Source organism: Amblyomma maculatum, chromosome 1 (assembly GCF_055883805.1).
Source record: "Amblyomma maculatum isolate TAMU_Amacu chromosome 1, ASM5588380v1, whole genome shotgun sequence".
Taxonomy (NCBI): Eukaryota; Metazoa; Arthropoda; class Arachnida; order Ixodida; family Ixodidae; genus Amblyomma; species Amblyomma maculatum.
The window spans coordinates 243,810,477-243,827,855 of NC_139344.1; the positions used below are offsets into that span (position 1 = coordinate 243,810,477).

Sequence of the window (17,379 nt, forward strand, 5' to 3'; positions counted from 1 at the left end):
TTTTGTATTGCTCCAATGCAGATTACGCAGTGCTCTTTAATTCTTTTCAGGATCATTTATGTCAGAGAACAGACTGCGAGGAACGTTATGATTAAGATGAATACATAGCACAGGGAATCAGCCCACCTATCCATCGCACACAGAGAAAAATGTAACGTTTGGGACGAAAACATAGCAGCAGCAAAAAAAAAAAAAAAAAAGACTTGAGGATAAGTACTCGTATAGGGTTGGCATTTTGTGTCCTTATTTTAACTGAGGACATTACTGTATTCACGGAAGAGGTAGAGTACTCAAAGCATAGCTATCCTCTGAACCCAATCAAGGCTGTTGCGCGCTCGTTGCCGGTAATACAAAAGGAAATGTACCGCATTTTGCTACAGTTTATGGAAGAATCCAGAAAATTCCAAGAGCCTCTCTAAAGGATGCGTTCAGCAAGTAGTCTACCGGGCGCAAATCCGTCATCTAAAAATTTAATTTTCTTACTTACTTATTTTACTTGTCTTTATGAGTTTTTCACGTTATTGTTTTTTATTTGGTATTTTACATTTTATTTACTGTTATAATTCTTTCTTTTACTGCTTTGGTTTCCTTTGGTGTTGTCTTGTTTTTTTTTTATTTACTGACGCTGTTGCTCTTTCCCTCAGCGCCCTCTGGCGTTCTTGCTCTACATAAGGAGAATTACGGAATTGTTCCCAGGGTGTCGGCGTAAAGAAATAATGGTAGTTCGAACCCTGACATGAACGGGATTCACTTATTTATTGATGATTAACAGCTTGTGAGCACAGGCCATGGTGACAACTCTTGTACACGCCACTCATGAGGACAGAAATGCTTCCGCATTAAAAGTGACACCCCGCCTTCCGCTTTTCGTATCAACAAATGGCATTTAACCAATGAAAGCGTTTCGTGTATTTTTCAAAAATCTCCCAATGTTTTTGTGTATTTTGTTTGATATAAAAGGAAATAACACATAAATATATGAAAACAAGGGCGTAATAGGGGTTAGAAGAAACACACACTCGCTTCTCGACCCTCAGGCAGCTGCGCTCTCCGACTGCATCGCAAAGCAGTCTGAGCTACAGTTCGCAGTACTGTCATAATCGCACGCTGGGGAACTGTCGTTGCTCCCTGTTGCGCAGGACAGATTTCCGAATCCCCTCTCCTTGGGTTGCTGCACGGACGGCGGCAATCGCTAGAGGGAAATTGCGTCAAAGGCGAATATGTATGCCTCGAACGCTCCCTCCACTCAGCGAACAGTCATTTGACGAACAAAATGAAATGCTAGTGATATGGAAACACCCATCTTCTCGACTGGTGTCGAAGCCCGCTGTCTGATGCACTATAATTAAGCGAAACATTTCTAAGCTTGCACTCCCGGGCGCTGTGTGACAAGGTCACAAAGCTAAATATCTCTGATTTTTGCTTTTGGTCCAACTCCTCGTGCTTCAATTTGTTAGCTTGATGTGTAGCATTTGATTTCGTGAGTTTGAATATACTTTGCATGATTTTTCTGTGTTTTTCTTTTTGCAATGGCCGCATTCGAAGCTCTGCAGCGAATTTCATGCGCCATAGCCTTAGTGCGTTTCATTTCTTTTGTTATAGAATAAAAATGCTCATTTATATAGCAAGGTACAGGAAGCGAGGCAAAATGTACTATGCCATAATGATTTTATTTCGTGGTTGAGAATTTAGTGCGTTTTATATATTTTTTTGCTTATCATTTCATTTGGCTTTCTTAGTTCCCGCGCGTTTTGTTATTCCTTTAGCCGTTTTGTCGCGCTTTGCGTCGCTTTAGCTTAACATTTTGCATGTGTGCTGCCAGTTGTGATGTGCATATACGAACTTTAATCTCCCCTGTACGTGACTTTCGAAATCACGATTCTATAGGGTTAAGAACAAACGATGACCAGCGACACAAAAACTTTGAGTTTTGTGAAATTGGTAGAATAATTGTCGCCGTCATCATCACAAATAACTAAAATGAATGATTAAACTTTACAGTTAATTAGCTTGTATATTTGTACTTCAAACTTGAAGGCGCTTATAGAGTCTTGGAGACGCTTAGAGACGGACCGGAAGAGTTATCAGCAACATTTCACTCGGAGCATGAGCTGGATGACGCTGTTCGATGTACAGCACTCGTGCCGGCAATAGTTTCACAAGAAAAGTAAAATGACGCCATATAACAAAGACAAATGAAAGACACATGTAAAGCAGAACGGGTTCTGCCCTCCTCTCGTCCCAGCGTATTCATTTCCTTTCGTGTTTTGCGTCATTGTCTCATTATTGTCGTAACGAACCAACAAGACCGAATCCAACTTCCGATAGGAAGTTGTTCGACTCCGAAACCATTGGTGAGTCTGTTAACTTGAGAGCTGAAACCACCAGTACTTCCTGCCTCAAACGCAAGTTGCCGCTTTCTTATCTGTGCTGAAGCTCCGTTCCTTCTCTAGCTGTCGCATCTGGCCGCCATTATATATAAGGGCACAATGTCGCGAGAGAATTCACTCGGCCAGCGAAAAACGCATTATTCCGACTGAAGCGGCATGGCCAGCTACGGACGTAAGTTAGAGTTCCTTTTACCCAAGACCGTGTAGAATACGTTGGTTAACTGCAAAGCTGCTGGTACGGTGGAAACGCCATCATCCCGTTTGTGTAAATATTTTCTTACTCTTCAAGTTAGTGCCCTCGTTGTCGGGCGGGGCCTGTCTACAATGCACAGTGCACCTTCCTTTTATGTGGCCTTCGTGCTATGAGGGCATCTGTCCCTTATTTTTCTCTCATTTTAACTCTCCTTTCTATCGATATAGCTTACCTTATTCTTCTCATATCTCGAGTATGACAGGCGCTGCCTCCTTTTGTGGTTGCAGGTGCTTGCCTGATTTTATCTCAGGCCCATTCCCTGTGTTCGACTGCTTTACACAGTAAATAACATATTGAATGATAATGACCGGCCTAATAATATACATATGACATGAAGAGCAGAAGTTGTATTGAACTGGACTGAAAGAGCTTGTATCATGCCCGTTGCTACTCTCCGTTTCATAGAGATGACGGCCGCAGTCTCGAGTTCGAACTGTAGATATGCTACTAAGCGTGCTCCTCTATAGTTCCTTTGATAGTGGAAAAACCCCATAAAAAGTCTCGAAAGCCGTGGGTAACAAGAGAATTATATCAACAGATACAAACTCGCGACAAACGTTTTAAAAAATTCATCTGATTCAAAGATCCAGACATACTTAAGGATTACAAAAAAAAAAAAAATAGAAATAAGTTAGGTTCTGACATCAAAAAAGCAAGAAAGTAATACTATATAAGAACAAATTTTCAGCAGTCTCCAACTGTCCTAAGAAACCCTCAAGGGAAGAAAGCTCAAGGGAAGGAAAACATGTCATATTCCTAGAACATTAATACTAAATGACGTTGAATATAGTGGCGCTGCTTTGGCAGACAAGTCTAATGTGCATTTCCTATTCTCTGGTGAATCATCTTAGAAACGGGACAGAAAACATGAAATTGGTCAGTATAGTGCTTCTCCAGTTGAAGGTTCCACATTCTTGAATCCATGCAGTGAACATGAAGTATTCACATTTCTTAAAAACTTCGATAAATCCACGGCGGCAGGCGCAGATGAAATTAAGGCCAAACCTATAAATAATATAATTGCAATCCCAAGAACTCCAGCAATAATCTTGTATGCAGATGATACCAGTGTATGTTTTTCTGGCATGCATCTGAGTAATATTCAGGTCGAGGAAAATGCGTGGTTACATGAATTATCTTTATGGTTGATTATATATAAGCTAGAATTAAATGCTAATAAAACAAATGTTATTGTATTTAAGGCACGCAACAAGCCTGATGACTCCGAAATAAAGTTTAAATTTGAAAACAGTGCAATTGAACGTGTTTCTTCAAACAAATGTTTAGGTGTCATTTTTGAAGAACATTTGAGTTGGACTCTGCATATTAATAGGATTCATGCCAACATACCAATGTCACTCTGTGTACTGTACAATATCAGAGACCTTGTTCCGAAATGGCTGAAGTGGCAGGTATATTATACCTTAATTCATTCACATCTTCATTACTGTTTATTGGTAAGGGGGTCTGCTACAAAAACTAATCTCTCGAGGCTAATAGTGTTGAAAAAAAAACAACAACAAAAAAACACGATACGATATGTCGAAAACCTTGCGTACAATGACCATACAGGGTTGCACTTCTCAGTGTACTCCGTCCTAAAAGTGAACAAATTATTTGAATTTAAATTGCTTTGCTATGTCTTTACCGATTTGAAACTTCTAACTCCAACTAAATATGTCCAATTATACACTAGTGGTAATGTGCCTTATACATTAAGGCACATCAGCTACAGAGTACCACTTGTTCGGACTAACTACGGGGCAGAAATGCTTTCGTTTTTAATTCCCAGAGTTCTTAATAAACACACACTGGCCATGGAAATGATCCAGAAATGTGTTTCCCAGACCGCCTTCAAAAAGAAGGCTATAGCTTACCTTCTTTCTTGTTCGGGTGATTAAAGGGTTGTTTCATGCAGAAATTCCTTATGTCCTTGATGTTGTGTTAACTGTAAAATTTCTTACATTTAATATTTTAAAATGCCTTGTAAATATTCAATGTATAATTATGTCACTGCTGGTCTGTGAACTTTCATCCTTTTTTTTTTTTTTTTAATAAGTGTGAGTTCTTTGCGTGATGAGAACGCATGTTGTTCTTGCTTCTGCTGCTTGTTGTGAGCATTGTGTCGGGTGCTTGGGCCCCGTCAGGCAGAGTTCATCTGCCTTTTGGCCTCTGTATCCGAAACTTTGTCTGAATAAAAATCAAACCAAATCAAATCATACCAGTGATTGTAATAAGACTTCTGAAATGACCTCGCAGCGACCGACTATACGGCGCTGTGCCGCTGGATGTTTTTCCACGGACAACAGATACCAGACAACGCAGTGGCTGGCGGGGAGGAGAAAGGCGAGGTTGTATACGTTGGACGCGCCGTGCACGGCAATGACGTCATACCTGGCAAGGTGGTCCGCTCCCGAGGCCTCTGTTTCGTACCCTATGGTGGAAAGGAGTTCCCCTACACTGACTACCACGTCAGCACACTGCCACCAATGTCCGGGCTCCTTGCACTATCTGGTGTGCAAATATAATGATGTAGAATGTCGTTATCATGGTGAGAAACATAACTGAAATCAACCCAGTGGAGCTGCCCTCTCGACGTTAATAACGCTGCCATTTTGTTATACGGGAATCGGTCCGCGCATGTAGATAGATATGTTTATTGGCAGAGAGGTTTGCCGGAATGATTAGGATCTGGCTTGCTACTCCGCACTATTGCGCATATAATTTAGCAATAGTGGGTTTGGTTTAACGTCTTACAAAGCTGCACGGGGGCATTATGTGAGATGCGTCGAACTGGAAGGCTCCATATTTATTTCAATGGCCTGGATTTCTTCAAGGTGTCCTGACATCATACTAGAGAGAGAAGTTTTCGCATTTCACCTGCCCCGAAATATGTTGCTTAATCCACAACGTAAATTTTTTCGCGTATTGTTTACCATCACAATAACAATCAATATATCTGCAGACCTTCCTTCGGCAGGATCTAAGTTATTTTGCAGTTAGTTTAAAAAAAATGCGCCCCACTGCTTTTCTCTGGCAGTTCATTATTTTTTTGTGGGCGCTGGACAGACTTCAGGAGCAGAACTTTGGCACATATCTATAGTTTAGGTCATTTCTATCAACATGCTCGTAAAGGTATCTTACAATATTCCACAGCTGCGTCACAATTATTTAAAAACGAACCCCATTGGTTTACTCTGGAAGGTGTCAAGTCATTTTGGGTGCAGGAGAAACTTCGTAAGCAAAATTTTTCTACGCACATTGGAAGCTTAAACAATTTATATCAATATGCTCATAAGAAGCATTTTGCAATATCCAACAGATGCCTAGCCCACATAGTTATAAAAAATGCTGTCCATTTGTTTTCTACGTCAGGTTTATTGACTCGTTGCGAGCAAATAAAAAATAAAACTTTAGAAACAAATTTGAGCACGCTTTGGGAGCTTAGACTATTCTGATCAACATTTCTATAACAGTAGCTTATATTATCCCACAGTTGAATTACAATTAACTGTCCCAGAATGCCCGACCTAATACAGAGCAGCAGAAGTACGCATTTGTTATCATTACCGTTACTGCAGTTACGGCAGTGACAGCTCCGATATTGTGAAGGGGATGTTTGTAGGTACAAACGGCATCGACAAGTACCCTCCAAAATGTGCAAGGACCCACAGTCGCTGTTCCTATTTCAGTCGAAGATATCTGCCGTACTTTAGACTTCCTGACAGGTCGAACATATTTATGCATAAATTTTAATTGTGCGCAAATGTCGAACATTTTAAGACACAGTTATAAAATGATTAAATGAAAATAATACAGTCCTCTGCAACCTTCCGTTGAGCAGCAAGGGTTTTTTTTTTTTTTTTAAAGCTTCTCCTGCGCTTGGACCGCGTAGCTAAAACAGCTGTAATCCAATAGAGAACTCTCTTGACGGTAAAAAGCAATCTGCTACAAGCCTCCCAGATGCATAGCTAACTATAGTGGAATCCTACGACACGAGAAAGGATATGCGTTCATAAACATCTCACTGAAACGTGTACTTGTTTAGAATGTCTGAGTACGTAACGCGTGTCTGCCAAAGTAACTAAGCTTCATGGTATGGGTGGTATTCACTGACGTGCTGTGCGCGGTGCATTGTGGGTAATTGAGGCACAGTCGGCCATTTTGGTGTCCACGGAATGAACAGGGCGAACGTACGTATTAAGTGCTGTCGTGCGGTTCTACAAGCAGTGGCATCCGCAGCTATATGTTGTTTAGTGAGCTATCGTAGACTGTAATGGACGCGTGCACAGTATCAAGAACGGAAGCTGAAGAGCTGCGTGAACGACCACGGCATTTTGGAAGTACACACGAAAAACTCCACTCGAACGAGACACCTCACCGAGATGCGACGTCACGTATGGCTGGCACGGCTCAACCGCACAAGTATCATGGAATATGAGAAATTTATGTCAAAATGGGCTGGACTGGAATCTACCGGATATGCCCTAGCAGCCAGCTCTTGTCACTATCCGTGCACGACTGTCCTTCACGCACTCGGAAGACACATTCCCGGTAAAAGAGCAGCGCGGTATCGCTTCCAGTCATGCGCATGCATGCAGCGCGCCACCAACACCTCCTCGTCGTGTTTTGCTGCAATAAAATCCTTCATAGAGGGCTCGCTAAACTTTGTGTTTGTCGCACTTGCCTCATTCGACCAGAAGAAGTCGGATGTTCCCATCGTCTGTGTCGGCTGCTAATCAAAGCAGACCGCATGCAGATTCGGCGAAGGAACGTAGGCGGGCAGAGTTGTTTTGCAGATGGTTTGAAGAACTTTACAAACTTATTTATCTCTAATAACAAATCAAGTTTATTTTGGCCAAAACTGCGCTGTATTTCAAGAGTTTGGTTGCAAAAGTTATTTCGAGCCCGCAAGGCAACGAGGTGGCGCCACCGGTGTCATCGCTGTGGCGCTGTGGCCTGTGGCAGCGGTTTCTTTTGCTTCCTTACCGCCACAGACGATGCAAACATCCGACTTCTTCTGATCGATTGAGGCAAGTACACCAAACAAGTTTTGTATAAAAGATACTGACTACCCAACGCCATTTCTATGCAGAATATCAGCTACAAAAACTCAGCGGTTTAGTTGGTATAAACGTTGGACGGCACGCACGTAATTGCACAAAGAGCGAGTTCGTCTGCTTCAACCGCAGCTCTTAACCCAGCCGCTTGTAACGTAGTTGCATTTTTCGAGTGGCCAGTAGGCTTTCGATTGGTTTCTTGTGACGAAGCTCGTCCGTAGGACAAGGAATTAATGAATGTCGCACATATCTATGCGTGGGCACAGGCGGACGCTTACCGTGCAGTTGCGCATATCGACTGCACACGGGTCGGTACAAAAGTTTTGTTTCGTACAGGTCTCTGTCCGCATCGCGCACACTTTGCCAATAAATCAAACTGTCACTCATAACACCGGTTGAGTTTTCATAACGGTGCTGGCATGAGGCAGAGTGGCAGAGCAAACGGACGCGCACGAACAGCTAAGTACTAGTACACAGCGTACTAGTACTAGTCAGAACAGGACGCAAATATGGCGTCGACTGCATACTGACGTCAGCTGTGACGTCACGTGAATACCCCCTATATTTCCAAGCCGTACAGGGGAGCAGTCTTGCCACTGGGCCCCTCAAGCTCGAAATATATTAAATGTAAGGGGTTACCGCTGTTCTCACTTTTTAAGACCGTTTCATCTTTCAGGAAGTAGCAGGGACTCCACAGTATGCGAGAAAAGGAAACCATGTAGCCCGGCTACTTTCTGCAAAGTTGGTACGAGACCAAAAGGGAGGCATAATATTGAATGAACCTTGCTCCGTATACAGACACTTGCATACCATGGGAAGCGTTGTAATGACAACCAAAGCGGAATCGGATCGAGGAGGAGAATTTTCTTTATCAAAAGCAACAACTTCACATTACCATCAGCTTTACGCTCTCGCGACGAAATGCCTTTTGCCAGCGTATTTTACAAACTCACAAGTCGAAGCCTCCAACGACCGCATCATGCTTACGTGCGCGCTTAACAAAGCGTCCGCGACGTAGTTTTCCAATGAAGAACAATTTTTTATTAAATCTATAAATTACTATTGTGACATGAAAAGGAAGTATACTAAAGCGTTGGCGTTCGCTGCTCGACAATAAACGCAAGGCCACGCTATTGGGGGGCCGCCGTATTACAGTTACAAAAAGGCCTGACCATGCAGTAAGTACACTGCGAAGGCTTCATGCCAACGACGCAATCAGCGAACAGCTCCACAGTGGCAACTCACACAGTAAAACCTTACGTAGCACGTAAGGAGGTGATTCGCCGTGACAGTAACACCTGGAATGGAACCCTACGGGCACGAGTATGGAGCGGCACCATCGAATTGCTCAGGTTCGCAGACGGCCGTCCACCAACTATAGGCAGTGAGCTGATCAGCTGTCTATAGATGCACCTATGGAAAGAATATGAACCGTAAATCGAAGTCCATCTCGGCTGACTTCTTCGAGTGATGCACATATTTTTATTGGCATATTTTGATCTTGGAAGAGACGTTGAGTTCCTTACTAGTCCCTAGAAGGAAAGAGGGCGCCAGCGTCTGTTCAAGCTTCCCAAAAGACCTCTGCAGCCACCATGGGCGTCCTAAGTGTCATGAACCGGTGCACCACCGATTGCAGAACAACTTTTGGCTGAAATAATGTACAAATAAACGTTCCTTTACAATCGCAAATGGTATCACATTCAATATGCTGGTTACAATTTACGACAAGCGAACTGAGAAGCAGGAAAGTAAAATTTACCCGAAATTAGAGAGCCCTTCTCTCCTTTAGGCCAAATATAACACACTCCTGAAAGCAGTTTTTTTGCGCTTAACAGACACACTTTCAGAGCAAATATTTTATCAACAAAAGTATTATTACTCGATCCATTTAGTAAGTTTCTTAGTCGCACTTCGGAAAACGTAAACCTTCTATTGGCTGTGTCTGGTGTTGCATTTGCGCCATTGTGGGTTTAGAGCAATATGTTCGCACCGCGAGAAAGTTGTCCGCGACAGCGAAGTGCCAGCCATCGTCATGTTCTGATGCGAAATAACGCGAAATAAGAAGCCGAGACCCTCCTAACGCGAATACGTGACGCTGGGCCGGATTATCAAGGGTTCAAAGAGTTCCAATGAACCGGGCTCATATCACTGCTAATCCGGCACTGACGGTCGTGTTCATGCTGATAAGCGCAACAAGTAAATATTTCTCCTGAATGAATTCATGAATTCGTTTTCGCATGCAATACACGACCACCACCTGACTTCAATCTGCGGATAACGTAACTCTCGCTTGACGAATAACCTTACACTTGTGAAAAATATTTTGCTTAATGCATCATCAGTGACCAGGGTATATACACTGACGCATATGCAACTTCTTCTGGCGCAGACTGAAAGATAGCTTTACAAGTGCAGAAAGAAAACCCCAAGTATAGTGTCGGACAAATGCCAGTCGAAGTCATCGCACGAATCCAGAATTCCCACTCACGACGTCAAAGTTTTAAATTACTCCAGTGTGGAGAGCACATTCGACGCTATGGATAGGTTGTGAAATAAAATAATAATAATAATAATAATAATAATAATAAAAAATAACGGGCCACTTTTTGTGCCGCGCAACAGGGCGGTAATCTACAAGGGCAAACAGTATTCAAATACGGTTGAGAAATTAAGGAGCTCAGCTGATTCTTTGAGCCGCCGTAGACGAGAAAGATATTTCTGAGCGATGCATAAACAACCGTTAGTGCGCAGCGAAATGAAAGGTACGTCGTTGCCTCCCTTATCTCAATTCTCTTTCGCAGGCGCTCGTCTCTGAAGGTGCTTCACTAGAATGGGTACCAGATTCTGGTGGCTCAGTGCCGAGCGGAGCCCTTCCAGGGGGCAAGGCTGCCTCTGGTGAGCAGCTCTACGTCGGCCGTGCTCGCCACGAAGGAATATTGATTCCCGGCAAGGTCCACCCGTCCTACAAGTGTGTGTTCGTCCCCTACGGTGGCCAGGAGTTCAGTTACGCCGAGTATGAAGTTCTGGTCGCCAAGAAAATTAGCTTCCGGGAAGCCAAACAATGATTCGACGAAGTTGCAGCCTGTGACAAATGATTCATACACAGGATGACTCAGTGCGCACGGTGCTCTGGACTAGGAGTACTTGGAACTTTTTTTTCGGTTTCGTTATTCTTCAAATGCGAGAAATGAGCTGTTACTTGAAAGTTTGTGCACCTTTTGCGTTCCTCCTGACACGAAAAATTGCGCATTAATCGAAATATATGAATGAAACAAAATTAAGGCCAATGATTCAGTCAGATTTGTAATTTTTTACCCTAAACGAACAACTCCTCCTTCCCAGCCAGTACTCCGAGGAACCATTCGACCGTAACACAGGATGCATACAAGTCGCTGTTGCGTGACATGTTTTATGAACGTGTTCTTAAAGAATAAAACGTACCAGAGACCCTGTCTTCATCTCATGAGTCTTGCTAAGCAAAGTAAAATGACACGTTACAAATAAATGCTACAACCATGCACGACATTGCACGAACTGTTCTTTCTTATTGAGTTATTGCAAAATAAAATCATCAAAGACGCTTATGCTGTGCCTTTGAGGGCATGGCACGATCGCGTTAATGAATCCCGTCGGCAGGAGTTATTGCGGATCCTTGTTTGGCGTACATGCACATCGCGACTCGTCTTATCCCTAACCCCTTCATTTGCGCCGCTAATTTCTCTGTCACGCACTCATTACCACACTGTCATATCACTTGCCCAGGTATGCGAAAGATCGCCCGGACTTATAAATACTTATAAAGCCCCGCCTGAACAAAGCCGTATAGATCTGCCAACGGGAAGTACCACGTCTTACTCCTCATCCAAGAGTCCTGGAAGATACGATTCCAATCTCACCCTTGCGTCTCAAATGATAGACCGAGTTTGCATGTCACGTGGTCGTAAGACGTCTCACAACCCGCCGACAAATCAGAACTTTCCCGTGTCTCCTGAGAACTATATAATGTACCCCTGCCAGAGCCCCATGCCAGTGATTTTTCGTTCATACCGCCGGATTTTCAGCAGAACGGGGCCTTGAACGCTTTCCTGTTTATAGAGGCACAGAAAGATATAAGCAAGCAAAGTGATTAGGCAAGTACCAAACCGAATGAACGCGATCGAGGATCCGCAAGGATACTCATTGCCATAACCTACCATATTATATGAAAGACCACATGGCATAGATGTAAAGTACCGCTTTAGCCAAGCCGTATACGAACGTGCATGCGTTGCCCAAGGGTAAACCCTGTCTAAGGTAGCGCGCCAATCAGTTCGGCGACTTCGTAGTCATGGTCGCAGCGCGGCCCAGTGTGCGGCCAGTGTCGTGAAAATTGCCAATATAGACGTGATAGCGTTAAAGGCATCGTTCTGAAAAAAATCCGGCCTTGTTAGCGTTGTGAGCGAAAATTCGCGCTCATGGCTCTGCCAGGCAGTAGATAGCCGGCGACATGGCCAAGCACAGATTTTCGGGTGCTGTGACTCACCTACACAGCATGACGTCATAAAGTTGGGAGGAACTGCTAACTCTGTTTGCTGATTTTAGGTGACAAGGTGGGATAAGAAATTTTTTTTTTCGGGGCTCTTTGATGTCGTGCTATACTATACACGCTACTCCTAGGACACGAAGGTACGTTTGCATGACTAGTTAACTTATATCTATGTGAGGTGTTTGGTATATGATCTGTAGCCGGGTAACGTGGTAGCTAGTTCCACTCCCTGCCGATCTTCTCTAGACTAAGTGGTGTTTCAAAAAGGAATTTCTGAACTGTCATTGGGGTGTGAAATATTGAACGTGAGAAATGCGCTTTTGGAAGCACGCTAAGTTGTCTTTGACGCAGTGCATCCTCTCTAAACTGGAATCTCTGGCGCCTAATATCATCATGTTTACCATGCAAGTGTCTTTCTTCTACGCGATTAAGGATGTAGAGTGCGTCTGAATTTCATTGAAGGGGCGCTATTTTGTCAATATGTAGCGTAGAAAAGCAAACTGTAAGAGCCTTCAAGAAGATGTTTTTTGTTTGCTCGACTGATACCGTTATCCACGACGCCATTTCCCAAAACCTAAAAATCTAAAGCACAACTTTGATTTGCTCAGCCGTCAGTATGGCAGTATAATGCTGTATATACCCTAAGGCCTAAAATTAAAAGGTTTGTTAGCTATTTTTCAGTAGTTAATCGTGTTTAACTACACTTAACAACGCAAGCGATGTCCGCCTTGCCACAAACTCCACCTGCCTAAACCACATAAAAATTTATTTCATTGATAATTTCAAAACCGGGCAGTTCATGGGGCGACTGCTGCGTGGCTTCGATTTATTGAAAACCTCCAATAGTGCGTTTTAGTGCAGGCGGAGAATTTTCACTATTTAATTGCTGTAATATTTGTACCGACAACCACAACATTGAGCGAAAGCGTTACGCAGCAATCAAAAGCGATGACTTCATTACACTCACTGTGCAGCATTTAGGCAATGAAATAAAAAAAACACACAAAAAACCTATTGTGATGATGTCGACGTGCCACGTAAAATATAAATAATCAGACGGGGAAATCAGTAATTAAGGGAGGTTATTACGCGTGAAAAAAAAAATAAAACGAAATACAGAGCACAATATTTTCAGAATTTTGTTTTCACGTTCCTGAGCTTCAAGGCACATTTATTTATGAGCTCTTCATAAATTTTGTGCCTGCCTGAACCTTTCCACAACCACAGTGTAATTAATCGCTGTTGACAGCAATGCTTCTTGTTCGTAGAATCTGCAGCACGTTATCTCTAAATATTGCTCTTATCATCAGCTCTGGCACACCCTTTGCATCACTTCATGTACACAAGGTATTGTTATCCGGCATAAATGCAGGGCGAGGCGGTGTAATACGACAATAGATTGGTGAAATCTCCATTAAGCGTGCACTCACGTCAGCATTAATTTCACCCGTAGCCCGAGTTCCTGGTTCGTGTATTCCAAGCTGACGCGCCCACCTTCGTCCGCTGACGTAGCTCAAAGCCGTATAGAAGGTGCCATATCACGAGAGCAATCAGAATCTAGCAGAAGACGCGTCTTCAAGACTGCAGTGCCATGGCCAACTACGGATATGAGTCTGACGACGTGTTCTCCAATTTAGGTTGAAGGATTAAAAAACTACAGTTACGGGGTATTTTAATTTGTAAGCTTCTGGCTGCTTTCAGCGTAAGTTTCTGTTCGCCCTGACGGTTTGCTGTGGTTGGCACGCTATGCGTGCTCTAGGGTACGGTACACTGCGCTTCCGTATCTCCTTTTCCCTCTACTTTCTGAGCCCTTCCTTTCTTTTTTTCTTTTTTTTTTTTCTTTTTCTTTTTTTTTTTTTTTTACTCTACCTCGCCTCTTTCAGTCCATTCTCATTTTTGGAGTATGGAAAGAGTGGCAGTTGACATCATGTCTTTCGCTTTTCTCATTTTCTACCTATATAGTAATAATGATGATTATAATAATTATTATTTTTGTTAAAAAGGCACATTTGTCTGTATATACTTATTCTATACTGCGCTACCAGTGACGAAATTTTAATTCAGTTTCTGAAATGGTTGTTATCTATACAAGCTTAACACCCAGACCACACACACAAAAAAGTTCCTCTATGGTTAGCCCATTTCTGACTAGTTGCATGGTCGCAATTATAGCCTCTTAAGGGGTATCATCGCTGTTGTAGAGACAGACTGCAGGGGTTAGGCACTCGTAATGCTCCCATTGGCTAAACGTCCATCGCGACGACGGGCACTTAGCCAGTTAATTCCTCTAGCCAGTCGCCGTTAGTTCCTCTTGTCTATATTGGCCCAGAGGGTACGCTATAGTGGGTAACTGTTTCTCGTTTCTTAGGAATGAAGGTGCCCATGCCTCAGATCATAACCGAGATATGTCCCTCTACTTCTCGTGATTGGTTCGTCACGTGTCTGCTCGAATTATTACCGGTGGTTGTCGCAAAGTTTGATGACATTGCCTCGCAGCGAGCATGTACCGGTCGCCGTGCCACTGGGTGCTGTGCAACAAGGACCACATACCGCACAACGCGGTCGCCGGTGGTGACGACAAGAAAGGCGAAGTCATATACGTTGGTCGCGCCGTGCACAACGGCGACGTGCTGCCGGGCAAGGTGGTCCGCTCCATGAAATGCTGTTACGTCCCTTACGACGGAAAAGAGCCTTACTACTATGACTACCAGGTAAGTCTGCCATCAGTGTCGACGCCTCTTCCGATATCTTGTGAGGATATTTATCAATCGCGCAATTACTAATCGTTTTTATGTAAGTGAAGAAATGAAATAAGTCGAGCGGAGCTCACAAGTTGCCGCTGTTGTGAGGTCATTTTGTTACACGAGCTTCGTTTTGCGCACGCATAGAACGGAATTAGGCTTTTTGTGTTTTAGAGTGAATGCACGCGACGCTTGTTAGTGTCAAGTCTGTAATTACTTCGCGCACACGCATATATATATATATATATATATATATATATATATATATATATATATATATATATATTTCGTGACAAAGTTCAATTTTTCTATTGTTCATTGTCCGCATACCGATTCCACTAGCTCTAGAGGTAAGCTGTTTTATGTCAAGTCTCCATTACACCACATGCCTTCGGTCAGCGGCTACTCAGGCGGGGTCCTCATTGCCGATCAGCTCAATGAGCCTACATTGTTTGTCGCTCCATCCCTTCCAAGTCTTAGAGCACTGAAAGGAAGATTGACCTATAATAGATTGCCAAAACCATTTCACGCCGAACAAACACGATTGTCACCTCTGGAAGGAAGCCCCACTGGAGTCTTCTCGGGAGGCGGGCGCAGTCAACGCCCGCTGTCATTAACTGTCGCATCTGACGCTTAGTTTCTACCGTTGTAGGAATTGATACGAGGTTGACTTGCACGCAATGTTTCTGAGCGAAAGAAAAACACACGTAGATCGTGTTCCAATCCGAACAAATAGCATTGCCAAAAAAAAAAATACACAATACGTGTGTAATGAGGAGATGAGTTGAAAGCCCTCCTAGCTGTCCACACACACAAAAAAAGTCATAGCATTAGCACACTTTTATGCATAGTGAAAGAAGTGTCGTCATTGCATTTACATGCAACCTTTTCTTTGCAGACCCTAGTCTCCGATGGTGCTTCACTGGCATGGCTGCCGGCTTCCAATGGTGCTGTGCCAAGCGGAGCCATTCAAGGAGGCGTCACTGCCTCTGGCGAGCCGCTTTACATAGCCCGTGCCCGCCACGAAGGCATGCTACTCATCGGCAAGGTCCACCCGTCCTTGAAGTGCGCCTACATTCCCTACCACCAGAAAGAGTACAAATATACCGAATACCAGGTCCTCGTCTGCAAGACAATCAACTTCTAAGAACGACGCATGTTTTGGCAAACAACTCTTTAGAATGACGGCGCTGATTAGTCTTCACTGCCAGATGCCAGATGCCAAAGCTCACAAGGAGTAGCAGAAGCCTATGTACATCTTTGTTATGTACCCGGAAAACTGACGTGCTGTTTGAAGATGCTGCACAGCTAAGTTCTGCTCCTCTCGTAGTGATAATGAAGGTTAAATCGAAATCAGGGGACGTTAATAAAGCGCGATAATGTTCGTTAATTCATTGGCCGCAGTTAATTAAAGCACTGCTCATTTTCTAAGCAAGCCTGCTGCGCAACGGCCCATTTGAATGAAGATATTTGAAGCACTTTATTGACAGAATAAAATTTTGCGTGTTATGACGTTTCATTTTATCTGTGAACCATCCCAAATTAGAACCGGCACTTACCTGTTTCTGGGCAGTTTGGTTCGTATCCTGTAATACAAAGATCCACAAATCTTGCAATCTTGCATGCTTTGTACAATGCTTATAGAAAGTGGCAGCTCAAATCGCTCATTTTTATTTGCAAAACTTTATTTGCGCGAAAGCGTTCATACACTTGTCGGTGACGAGCTGAATCTTGCTCGCACCTGAATGGTTGCCATAAAAACTGGGACGCCAGCCGTTGTCGAGCCACCAGCGTTCATACATTTGTCGGCGACGAGCTGAATCTTGCTCGCACCTTAATGGTTGCCATAAAAACTGGGATGCCAGCCGTTGTCGAGCCACCAGCGTTCATACACTTGTCGGTGACGAGCTGAATCTTGCTCGCACCTGAATGGTTGCCATAAAAACTGGGACGCCAGCCGTTGTCGAGCCACCAGCGTTCATACATTTGTCGGTGACAAGCTGAATCTTTCTCGCATCTTAATGGTTGCCATAAAAACTGGGATGCCAGCCGTTGTCGAGCCACCAGCGTTCATACACTTGCCGGTGACGAGCTGAATCTTGCTCGCACCTGAATGGTTGCCATAAAAACTGGGACGCCAGCCGTTGTCGAGCCACCAGCGTTCATACACTTGTCGGTGACGAGCTGAATCTTGCTCGCACCTGAATGGTTGCCATAAAAACTGGGACGCCAGCCGTTGTCGAGCCACCAGCGTTCATACACTTGTCGGTGACGAGCTGAATCTTGCTCGCACCTGAATGGTTGCCATAAAAACTGGGACGCCAGCCGTTGTCGAGCCACCAGCGTTCATACACTTGTCGGTGACGAGCTGAATCTTGCTCGCACCTGAATGGTTGCCATAAAAACTGGG

General features: G+C 43.8%; 2 protein-coding genes across 2 annotated transcripts; both read left to right on the forward strand.

Annotated features, from left to right (window-relative positions):
- Window positions 1-2,404: 2,404 nt before the first annotated feature.
- Window positions 2,405-11,155, forward strand: LOC146206093 (pfs47 receptor-like). Its single transcript, XM_084590748.1, has 3 exons — window positions 2,405-2,562; window positions 4,903-5,114; window positions 10,505-11,155. The coding sequence occupies exons 1-3, from the start codon at window positions 2,547-2,549 to the stop codon at window positions 10,766-10,768; spliced, it is 492 nt and encodes a 163-aa protein (XP_084446874.1). The 5' UTR covers window positions 2,405-2,546; the 3' UTR covers window positions 10,769-11,155.
- LOC146206094 (pfs47 receptor-like) lies at window positions 4,975-16,481 on the forward strand. Its single transcript, XM_084590749.1, has 3 exons — window positions 4,975-5,114; window positions 14,725-14,939; window positions 15,868-16,481. The coding sequence occupies exons 2-3, from the start codon at window positions 14,730-14,732 to the stop codon at window positions 16,114-16,116; spliced, it is 459 nt and encodes a 152-aa protein (XP_084446875.1). The 5' UTR covers window positions 4,975-5,114; window positions 14,725-14,729; the 3' UTR covers window positions 16,117-16,481.
- Window positions 16,482-17,379: the final 898 nt, after the last annotated feature.

Coding starts and splice junctions, on each gene's coding strand:
- LOC146206093 (XM_084590748.1), top strand. Junction 5,115..10,504: donor TCCCCTACACTGACTACCAC/GTCAGCACACTG, acceptor TCTCTTTCGCAG/GCGCTCGTCTCTGAAGGTGC.
- LOC146206094 (XM_084590749.1), top strand. CDS start 14,730: ATGTACCGGTCGCCGTGCCACTGGGTGCTGTGCAACAAGGACCACATA. Junction 14,940..15,867: donor CTTACTACTATGACTACCAG/GTAAGTCTGCCA, acceptor TTTTCTTTGCAG/ACCCTAGTCTCCGATGGTGC.